This window comes from Eleginops maclovinus, chromosome 22 (genome assembly GCF_036324505.1).
Source record: "Eleginops maclovinus isolate JMC-PN-2008 ecotype Puerto Natales chromosome 22, JC_Emac_rtc_rv5, whole genome shotgun sequence".
In the NCBI taxonomy this organism is placed as follows: Eukaryota; Metazoa; Chordata; class Actinopteri; order Perciformes; family Eleginopidae; genus Eleginops; species Eleginops maclovinus.
In genome coordinates, this window is record NC_086370.1 from 9,436,117 (window position 1) to 9,448,131 (window position 12,015).

A 12,015-nucleotide genomic window follows, 5' to 3' on the forward strand; every position below is an offset into this window, starting at 1 on the left:
GAGGTGAAGGCCCCCCCTCTCAGAGCAGGACAGAAGGCTGCGACAGATGAACAGAACTCTGGAAAGAGGTCCCGTGTTGGCAGTGGCACCTGGAAGTCACGGAGGTCACGCAGGACCGCGCAGAGATACTCTGTGAAAGATGCTCGGAAGTCCCAGGTATCTACCTCAGATTCGGAAGCCAACCCTGAAGACAAAGCTGTCCCGGGCCCCGGTGGTGCGAGGAGCCGAAGGTCACATGGCTCCACCATCCGGGTAAGCTGTCAGCATCATCGTTCAGAGTTGACATCCGCCGCCACCACCACCACCACCACCACCACCATCACAGAAATCATGAGCACACCATACCCACACCCCCGAGCCCCGGGGTCCCAGATGGCAGACACTGAAACCCTGACCGACCCGGCAGCAATATCAATTTTCAACCGCATGGAAAACTCGCCCTTTGACCTCTGCCATGTGTTGCTCTCCCTGCTGGAGAAGGTCTGTAAATTTGACATGAGCATCAACAACAACCCAGGCCTGGCAGTCAGCGTTGTACCTACTCTCACTGAGATCCTGACTGAGTTTGGAGAATGCTGCGGTCCAGGGGGAGGGGGTGGAGGTGGGACGGGGGCAGAGGAGCTCGCTGGAGGATGGACAGAAGAGCCCATTGCACTGGTCCAGAGGATGCTTCTACGCACCATCCTGCACTTGATGTCAGTGGATGTGAGTCAGAGTGAAACCCTTCCTGACAGCCTGAGACGCAGCCTGACAGATCTGCTGAGAGCCACCCTTAAAATCCGGAGCTGCTTGGACCGACAGAATGACCCTTTTGCTCCTCGCCCAAAGAAGACCCTGCAGGAGGTCCAGGAAGACTTTTCGTTCTCCCGCTATCGCCACAGGGCGCTGCTGCTGCCGGAGCTTCTAGAGGGAGTACTACAAGTGTTGCTGGGTTGCCTGCAGGCTTCCACACCTAACCCCTTTTTCTTCAGCCAGGCCCTGGAGCTCATCCATGAGTTTGTCCAGCACCGCGGTCTGGAGCTGTTTGAGGCAACAGTGCTGCGGCTTGAAGGACTAGGGAGGGCGAGGGATTCGGAAATAGGAGGTGAGGCTTCAGAGAGGCTACGAGGTCTCATTGCAGGCGTCTTCAAGATCATCAGTGCTGTCAAAAAGGCAAAGTCAGAGCAGTTGCATCAGTCCGTGTGTGCCAGACGCCGCCACCGCCGCTGTGAATATTCCCATTTCCTGCATCACCACAGAGACCTGTCAGGTTTGCCCGTCTCGGCCTTCAAGCAGGCCGCTAGACGAAATCCCTTCGAGGAGGATGGAGAAGGCAAAGAAGGGATGGACGGTGATGCGGTGCGTTACCCTGAGCGTTGTTGCTGCCTAGCTGCCTGTTCTCACCAATGTCTGCGGCTCCTGCAGCGACTGTCTCCCAGTGGGCCAGCTGTGCTGCAGGTGCTGGCCGGGGTGCAGGCCGTTGGGATCTGCTGTTGTATGGACCCTTGCTCAGTGGTAGGACCTATGCTGCATGCCTTTCAAGCTCCAGGTCTGCGTAGTTACCAGTCTCATGTGCTCAGCGTCCTGGGACGACTGATCCTAGACCAGCTTGGTGGGGGGCAACCCTCAGAGAGAGCCAAGCTGGCCTCCTGTAACATCTGCACGCTGGACAGCAGCCAGCTGCCGGGCCTGGAGGAGACCCTGCAGCACGGGGAACCTTCGGCCCTTTCTACCAGCCTGTGCTACCGATCCAAGGGGATTCTGCCGAGTGGAGGAGGGGCGGAGGACATGCTGTGGAAGTGGGATGCTCTGGAGGCCTATCAAGCGCTTGTGTTTGGTGAGGACTGGCAGCTGAGTCAGCAGATAGCTGGCCATGTTTGCCACCTGACCCTACGGGGTAATGCTGTAGTGCAGTGGCAGCTCTACACACACATCTTCAACCCTGTGCTGCAGAGAGGGGTCGAGCTGGCCCACCATGCCCAGCAGCTGGGGGTCTCCACTGTCTGCAGTCAGGTCTGCACCTATCACACGCAGTGCCTGCCTGTGGAGGTCCTACTCATCTACCTGCAAACCTTACCTGCCCTTCTCAAATCAAGGTGAGAGTGTTTTTCATGAGTCATCCTTTTTTTGGCCATCTGTTGTGTTTCAGTGGTGCTTTTAATTGCTCATCTGAGATTTCCCTGTAGTATTGAACAGATTTAGCTCTGCTCAACAGATTTATTAAATGTACATTTATTAGGTAGAAAGACGTGTTGCCGCAGGCTGTTCTTGGTTTGAGTAAATGTTCAGAAGCATCAAAAACAGGTGGTTAGATTCATCTGCCAGAACATCAGAGTGGTGCAGGTGTTTCTTTCTCACTTGAGAAAATACTCTGCTTTTTTTTATACTACCACGTGAAGCAAATATAATCAGCCAGCTCAAAGTAGACACCTTATCCTCTTGGGCATTGTTTGACATTAGATCTGTCTCTCCAGGTCATTGCTATTTGATGCTTATCAATAATGTATTACTGCCTTTGTGGACAGAGTGACAGATGGAGGATAATTAACTGTTTATGTAACACTGTTATGAGTGCAGTGGTCTGGCTACAACAGAGGCTTGTGGTATTTGTCCAGACACATTTAACAAAATGCTGCCACAATGAGTTATTATATTAACGTTTTAATTAAGTTTAACGTATGGCTTGGATTTTATCAGTTGAATATTGAGTTCTCAGAAGCAAATGCGGGATGTCTGTGTGTGTTAACCACGGAGACCTGTCTCGGTTTTACACTTGCTCCTGCACAATGCTTGCTGGAATCCCCATGCAGCCTCAAACAGGATCAGTGTATAGAAAAAGGGATGGATGAATGCTTTGAGGCAGTCTGTCAGCGAGGCAGATAGGTTTCCATATTTAAATTCAGCATGTTGTTCTGCTCTCTGCAGGTCTGACTGGCACTCCGAGTCTTTACAGCTGTGATGTGTGTGTCCTCTGAGCCTTTCACAAAACACTTTAGAAATAATTGTCCTTATCCTTATGCTTATGTAGAAGGCATCACTATACTTATCCAGATAAATCTCACTTCTGGAGACTATGAGTGGTACTTAAACTTTGCATCATTTGCTTTAATTCCCACTTCATGTACCCTTAATGCATTCATGTTCATAGTCCTAGTTACTGCTGCTATTTGAATACTTGACGAAATATCTCATTCATATAATTGTTTGTTCCAGGGATGTGCATTTGAATACCATCTTTTTTTAAGACATTTTAAAAATAATTGTGTAGGGTACCAAACAACTGAGTAAGGCTAGAGCGAATATAAAACAGTAATGTCTCTTGAATTAAAACAACATTGTGTTTTGTTCAAAACCACCTTAAGATTCCTCTTTATGCAGCTTTTAACTTCTTAATAATAACTGCCATTAATTCTTACTGTAAACACATTTAGATTTAGTCTGTTTCATCACGATTTACAACTTCATTTAATTTCAGGTCGCAGCCTTCAAGGTAAACACAACTGGTCATGATTGAATATTTTTTAAAATCTGTTGCCCTCGAACCCTGTCCAGTGATCACCAAGATAAAGAAAACAATGACTTGTCGCAGGATGATTAATGTGCTTCTGCTTCTGCAAGTCAATCTCACTTGGTTAGACTATGCGGCTCCATCTGCTGGCCGAAATACATGCCTTCATTTAAGCTTTTTCTAAATGTGGTTATTAAAAATAGACTCAGAACAGCATATTCAGCACAATCAAATACATTTTTAGCCAAACTATCTCTGAGCCTTGTATATATACCTTATGTTTGACATTACCCTGGACAAATGTACAATCTCCACACTGACCTTAAGGAATAACTTCTTGCTGATCTGATCAGAAAATGACTTGTGTGTGAGTGTTTTGTAGTGTCTGACGCTTCAGTAGTAAATTATACGATATTTGATATTCTGATAAGAATAAGGACATGATTCTTTATGTTTGGGATATCTTATCCTTGACCTAAATGGCTCGACTAATACAGAAGCCACAGTGTACACATTCATTTAATAGCATGCCAACAGGAACCTTTTTTTTGCAAGATATCCTGAAAGATGGATAATCTTCTCAAAACTGTACATCACCTGACATCTGGCCAGCCTCTTCATCATCTCGCTCCACTCCCGCATAACAGAGCACCATATTTCTCAGATGGGGGCATTAAATATTCAGGCTAGTGGAAAGTCATCCTGATGGACTTTCATGCCGTTAATGAACACAGGAAATGTTCTGAGAAAAGTAGAATTAATCAACTCTATATTCATTTAGAGGAAGGCTGGAGACAGCGTTTAAATTGGAGAAAAAATAATCAGCAAGTTTATTATTTATTGCATTTATCCATTTCACGCACTGAGCTCACAGCTCCAAGTAAACATATGTTACTATACCTCAACATATTGGTAAACAATCCCCTGCTGGGATTTAAGGGTTTTTATATTCAGACTGTGTGTTATCTCTTGAGAGTGTTGTTCTTTCAAAATGTTGATATAACCTTCACTCAGAGGTGACATATTATTCATTTAAGGTAATTTACCCTGCATTTTAATGGCGTCATTTATTATTAACTGGCTGCTTCAATTTAGTAAACACATTTTAAAAGGATAAATGTTAGCTTTGTTTTGCTAACTAAACATATTATTCACATTAAGATAACTTTGGCACAATGGGATAGGATTGCTTAGTAAAATAAACACACAAATTACAATATAGCGGAGCGAATGCAATATAGAGAATTAAATCCATACTAATACAGCAGTTCATAAGTAATCAGTCAGTGTGAAGTGTCCTTCACAGTTTATTTATCATGTTAATGGAAGTCGACTAATATAGTTAAAGGAGTTGTTTTGCCCTGGGGGAAATTATATCTTCAGTCCAATGGGAGGAAATGAAATCAGTGAAGGAGGGAGTGTTTGGTGCCAGTGGCTGTTCCTCTGATTGACTAGTTTCAGAGTTTGTTAAATTAGACTGAGTGCTGCCATTTATTTTAATTGCTGGGAGATTTGGGAGAGTTTCAATGTGTGTTGTTCACACATTCACCCTCTCTGTCACTATGGTAATGATTGGCTTAATATAGTAAAGTGCTAGAAATACATTTAGAGTCTTCCTAACTTCCCATATTTATATTGAATGTGTGTCAACTTTCAGTTTGACTTTGCTAAGTTTCTATTATCTTTCATTGCAGGGTAATCAGAGACCTTTTCCTCAGTTGTAACGGGCTCAACCAGGTGACGGAGCTCGTCCACCTCGACCAGACGCGCTCTTTGGCCTTAAAGGTGTTTGAGACTCTGATAATAGGCGTTGGACACCAGCAGGCTGACGGGGTGCTCCAGGCGCTGGAGAGTGCCGATGCTGAAGAAAGGGAGGCCGTCCTCGGCTTGGCTGAGGAGATGGGGTCCCGAGGTGCTGGGGAGGGCCCGCAGAGCCTCAGCAAGTTCTACGAAGGTCTAAAGGAGGCGTATCCGCGCCATAAGAGCCGGAACGGGCAGGGCTGTGTGCCGGGGCGCAGCCGGGCAGAGACCCACCTCCATGTCATTAACCTCTTCTTGTGCGTGGCCTTCCTCTGTGTCAGCAAAGAGGCCGATTCTGACCGGGACTCAGCCAACGACTCCGAGGACACTTCCGGTTATGACAGCACAGCCAGCGAGCCTCTGGGCGGGCGACTGCCCTACCTTTCCCCAGACAGCGTGGCTCTGCCCTCCAAAGAGCAGGTGCGATGCGCTGCGGATGTTTGGTCAGTGTGTCGGTGGATCTACATGGCCAACCCCTTGTTCCAGAGGCAGTTCTTCAGGCTTGGAGGACTGGACGTCTGCTTGCGCCTCATGGCCATGGTTATTCAGAAACTTTCCTGCAAGACCAAGGATGGGAAGGCAAAGAAGAAGAGGGATGGTAAGAGCAAAGGCAGCCCTGAGTCCACAGCTACCTCACTGGGCCCGGAGGAGACTACTCACGATGCAGCCGACGCCCTCTGCACTGCTCCATCTGAGGGGAAGAGCAAGGATCCAGCAAAGAGGCTGGAGGAGGAGTGGCAACTACAAAGCATTCGTCTCCTTGAGGCCTTGCTGGCTATTTGTCTGCACAGTGCCAACTCTGCCCTGCAGAGGATAGAGCCAGAGCTTTCTCATCAGGTAGGAAGTTTAATATCAAACTGACAGCTAATCCGTCAAAACTATTTTTTACCCTGGCCTCTATGAAACTGTAATCTCTCTCATCTGTAGCTCCAGTCGGTGGAAGAAACCCTGTTTGAGGTGAGAGACCAGCTCTCCCGCTCAGGGGTGGTTAACTCCGACCTTGCTGTCCCGCTGTTAGACTCTCTCCTGAGAGTGGCACTGGCAGAGGTGCCATCCTGTCCTGATCCCCCTGAGGAGAAGACAGACAGGGTGAGTCCTGCCTTTGGAGAAACTGTGAGTGAAGTTACTGCACCTTTTTCTTGGAAAGATGTTACTCTACTTATCTTTATCTATTTATGTGGATGGCATCAATAGATTATAGCCCTTTTTGTACATACACATGCTTTTGTTTGAGCCTTTATGTACAAATTGTAATACAACCGCAAAACTCCTCTTCTTATACTATCTCATCTATTCAGAGTCCCGATGGACACAGTTATTCGCTTAATGAATCTTGCTAGTTTAACAAAGGGCGCCTTGTGGCCTCTGGGTTTAATGCTCCGACCATAAACCTTTGCTGTGTGTACTGTCTCTCCTCTAATTGGCTGTTGTCTATCTTCTGTCAGCTCCGTTATTATCCTGTCTGGCCCTTTTTGTTGAACAAATGTGCATTATTAGTACAAAGTTGCAAATGGCCAAAGCTTGTGAAGGTGTCAGACACGAACAGCAAGTCAAGATAGATGATTCAATTTTAAACAAGGATATGTGACAGCAGCGAAATGCATCTTGTTCAATGATTCGAACATATGGTGTAAATGAGCTGCTAACAAGGGGACACATCTTTGCTCACTCAAATAAAGAAAACAAGCGTGTCATATCCAGTTGTTTTTGATTGCTTTTTTTCCCCAGTAGCATGAAGTAGCAGACGGTTTTCTGTCATCACATAGTACGTCTTTGGCTGCACGCCACAGTCACAGATAAAAGGCGGTCGTGTTTATTTAGGAGCGAAGGCGTACAATGAAAGGAAAACCAATTTCCAGCCGAGTGTCGTCAAGCATCAGGGCGGCTGGGTATGTCGTCTATGTTGCTAAGCAGCTGTTATCTGCCCCATGTGCAACAAAACAAGCAGACGTACATAATGATAGCCCTTGTTTAGACTAAGCAGTGGATGTAAACACGGGCAAGCATTGTCTCGTTTTGAAACTGGTCACTGATTACTTACTTATTTAGAAAAATTCAATGCTATTTCTGTTTTTTTAAATACAGACACATTTATGCAGGACAGACATGGAAGTGTGATGACATTTTATTTATATTTATATTAACTGATTAAAGAAACACTAGGAAAAAAAGAGAACAAAATCCAGATCCCATTTTTATACGTTTATGTGATTCTTCCAACAAAGTCTTTATTGTCGTATCAGAAATAATCAGTTGAGATATTCACACAGTTAGTCACAACAGATCCCGCCTCCTTTAAAGCATCACTTTTCATATTGGCTACATTAATGAACAATTTTAAAGGCCATATATGGTAAGGACCCAGTGCTTTAAGTTTTTCCAGGAAGTGAGAAAAATACAAAAAAAAAAGGTTACTTTTCTTATGTCCGTCCTCAGTGAAATGACTACCCGCCTGGCAGTGGGTGCCTCCTCTCTCACAGCCTTGGATGTGTTTTTCACAAGTCTTAAAATGCCTGTCTGACTAAGCCTGTTCCAACACGGAAGGATTTAGCTTTTTATATAATAGATTTACCTATTTCTTATGAGCTTCATTCTTTCTCAGTGAGCCCAGCAGAGTGTGATGTTCACTTAACCGTTATGTATGAAGCTCCAAGATTAGTCTCCCACCACAAAGTTTCTCCTCCCAAGGACTCTTCTTTGAAATAGTCACCCACAATTGAATTTGAAAGCTGCGTAGTATAATGCTGAAAGAAAAAGAGGTGTGTATTACAGTAAGCCTCTTCTTTGAAGTGGTAAACGGTTTATAGCCCGACTGTTTACTTGAGTTTGTGTTTGCCTCCGAGCACATATGATGACTGACTGTTCACGTCAGGGGAACTGCGCAGTGTGAGTGCCCTGCAAGTCAGCTGATATTCGTCTTATGACCTAAATCTTGTACTTTTTTCCCCCTCATCACTTGAAAACATTTTGTTGACAATTTAACCGCCGCATTAGTGGTAGGACTTTGCTTGTTATATTTTAGCATAACAGGACTTTTCTTTTTTAGCAGCATTGGGTAAGCTCTTGCAAAGTAGATGTTATCTGACTAACGGCTTGACATCGGACCAGACAAGGACCTCGTCGTATTTAGTCCTGAAAGTCATTGCTCTTGTCTTTTATCCTGCTCTCTTTCTCTCTCTGGGTCTCACCCTTCCTCTGTCACTCTCCTTCTGTCAGAAGCTACAGGTGTCAGCGGAGGGGGTGGCCCCAGCAGGCGATCTCTCAGAGGAGGTGGACGAGGTGCAGAGCTGTGGCGTCAAGCCCCCGGGGGAGGAGGAGGGCTACGACGCTGACAGCGAAAGCAACCCTGAGGACATGGCCAAGCAGGAAGAGGGTATGACAATGCACACGCGCACACACACACACACACACACACACACACACACACACACACACACACACACACACACACACACACACACACACACACACACACACACACACACTCAGATATTGACATTATATTAGTTCATTACTTGGCATAAAAAGCGTCCTTGAAAGAAGAATCCCCAGCTATTGGACACACCTGATTATAGTATCTTAGTCTAATTTTACGCTTACTTGGACTGTTTGCTTCACTTTAAAGCCTTTCACTGCCGTCTTTCACTCTTTAATTCTCTTGGGTTATTTTGGGAACACAGTTAATCACTTTTACTGCATGTACTCCGGCTTTTGTGACATTTCTTTTTCTCTGTGATAAATGTAAGAATTCTAATCTTGATTGATTGAGAGGTCATGTGTTGGTATGGACCTCTAAAACCGCAGATTTCTTTTTGCCTTGGGAATTTTTTCCCACTACTGAATAGATAAGTTAAAGCATTTGTTGAGTTAATTTTGAATTATTGCATTTCCTTGCATTCACTGGTGGATTATTTTATGTTTAACAGCATAAGGTTTTGAGGCAAAACTGCAGTGTCATAAACCCACATCCTCTTTTGGTTTGCTGTGGAGGATATTTGGCAATATGTAGTGGCTAGTCTTCGTCGCGTACATATGACATTGCAGAAACAGGCATGAGTGCTTTTTTTTTTTTACCCTTACAACAGCCTCTTGTGTTAGCTACCTCCACTCTGGTCTCCCTGGTTAAGAACGTGGCCTGATTAAACCCCTTTTCACTTTTTCATCCCCTATCAAACAATCATTGTTTTACGTTTTACAACTGCAGGCTGCTACACTCTGTAGCCACATGAGCTGGATCTTGTGACTTAAAGCCACCATCAAATGGAGCCTTTACTTTTTCATGGAAAACCTTTCGTCCTGGAAAACAGGGAAGCTTAAACGCTGACCTCATTCAAGACAAATGCATTAACCGTAACCCAGGCTGAAATGATTTGTCCTCAACATTGTACATCCTGTTTCAATTGGAAATACATCATATTAAGGAAGTAAGCACTACCAGCTATTTTGTTCTAGTAGTATAGTCCTGAGCCTGATAAATAATCTATAAAAAATTAAATACATGTGTTGTTTTTAGAAACATAGAATTTTGGTAGCTAAATTACAGGTTGTCAGTGTGTGGTTTAGTAATAATAATAATAATAATAATAATAATAATACATTGTATTTATAAAGCACTTTTCTCAGACTCAAAGTTGCTTAGAAGTGCTTATGTTTTTTGTTATCCCAGTATTTCAAGGGGGAGTTGCTTGATTGACAGATGTCTTAACCTCTCACCTTCAAATGTGGCATTTTCCACTAACCCTACATCCTGATTCCCCAGGCTGTAGGTATATAAATATATATATATATTCATATATATGTATTTATATACCTACATCCTGATTCCCCAGGCTGTAGGTATATAAATATATATATTCATATATATTATTTTTCTACCTATATATTTTTCTCCTTAAAGGCCATTCATGACTTCACACACTACCTTTATGTTTTTTAGGGTCTAGTCTAAACTGTTTTTACCATCTTTAGTTATACAACCTATGGGAACTGCAATGCTGCAATTGATACAGTTTTCACAAAATAATATCAAAAGATGGTTGCCTCCTCGTTTATATTCACTGCCAGCAGCATGTATGTGGATGTGTGTTGGTATTAAATGAAGGCAAACTGTGTTGCTGTGCACAGAGAGAGAGCAGGCTTGATTAATAAAAGGAGGTCCTAGAAGCTGTGTGAGAGCCTGCTGAGCTGCTCCTCTGTAAATCATGAGGGGACTCCCATGCTGCTCTGAGGCTGAGCACAGCACTGAGGCTAATTCATTTTCATGAGATGGCAGCATGGAGGAGCTGAAGCAGAGAATGCCTGTGGGTTGTGAAGATGTTTAAGCTTCACAGCCGTGCGAGCATTGTGCATTTCTGTGCTGGCATGCGTGACACGCCACACATGTGTCATCTCTCCATGTCTGTGTAAGAGTGTCTAGTTGTGTCTCTGATATTTCACATCTGTTTGGTGGTTCCTTTAGGATTAAGGGTGGAATCTGCTGTGCTGCGGGAGTTTGTTGCGGTGGCGGACGGGCCCAGACGTGGCATCCTGCTGTTCCCTGAGATCTGCACGATGGAGCTGAAGCTTCTCGCCACCGGCAACCCAGATTTGGAGGTCCTGAGTCACGTGTTTCACAGTCTGCTGGGAGCAGTACAAGCAAACCACCGCAATGCTGCCCTGCTCTACGACCAGGTCAGACTGAGCACTTCTTTTTTCTTTGTTATTCTCCTCACTGCCTCAGCAACCCATGTTTGTGTTACTGTTCTTCTTATGTGTGCTCTGAGCAGCATGACTGACTTCTTTTTCTGCTCTTCACAGGGAGGAGTCAAGACCATCCTGTCTGGCTTTCACAACATACTCAGCCAAACAGACCCCTCCTTTACAGGTTTGTTCATTCTGCTCACTTATTGTTGCCTTATCTGACACTAAGGATGTCACTAACAATTCATTTCATTATTGATTAATCTTCTAATAATGAATCATTTGCTCTATAAAATGTCGCACCATGAGAAATGTCAGTTTAAATCATATTTTATTTCAGTCAAGAAACAAAATATATTGAGTTTATTATCATATGAAACAGATGATTGCAGAAAATCTTCATATTTAAGAGACTGGTGAGCATTTTAATTGTTTATAAAAATGGTTGCCGCTAAAAGACAGACCAATCCATAAGTTGATATATTGTTGCGGCTCATTCAAAACTGTAGGATAATAAGCACAGGGAAAATCATGGAATGTAAAAAATGGGGTACCAATCAGGAAAAAAGGAACACAATTGGGTTACACACTCAGTAGTGCTGTCTCAATAATCTTAGTAATGTTTGGAGAATATTCTTTAACCATTGGACTGAAGTTATGTATAAAATGTATGTTCATGTTATATGGCATATCCACATGTGTTTTCCTCTATTATTCCCTAATATACAGGTAGCGATGCTGTTTTGTGTTTCTATCTGCAGTATCCGGGTGCACAAGTGAAATAAAAATGGTTTATGTAATCTGCTCTTCATTGGTCTACATTCAGATTGCCAGACTGTGCTAGTGGAGCTGCTGGTTGCCATGGTGAGCCAGCGAATCACAGCGGAGGAACTGGCTCTGTTGATTCGCCTCTTCCTGGAGAAGACCCCACCCACTGTAAATAGCAAAGCCTATCAGTCACTCAACAGTTCTCTGTTAGCTTACGTTCAGGGTGTTGACCCTGATAGCTTATGCTCACACTGTCTGCACGTTCAATTTATCTCCAGGAA

At 44.2% G+C, this 12,015-nt stretch overlaps 1 protein-coding gene across 1 annotated transcript in view; it reads left to right on the forward strand.

The window, feature by feature from the left end:
* The window catches only part of lyst (lysosomal trafficking regulator), a 58,183-nt gene that overhangs the window by 19,652 nt on the left and 26,516 nt on the right, over positions 1–12,015 (forward strand). Inside the window, 7 exon segments of the mRNA XM_063874968.1 lie at positions 1–2,075; positions 5,182–6,124; positions 6,215–6,376; positions 8,504–8,660; positions 10,746–10,957; positions 11,084–11,150; positions 11,793–11,902. Of these exon segments, the coding sequence (XP_063731038.1) occupies positions 1–2,075; positions 5,182–6,124; positions 6,215–6,376; positions 8,504–8,660; positions 10,746–10,957; positions 11,084–11,150; positions 11,793–11,902 (3,726 nt within the window).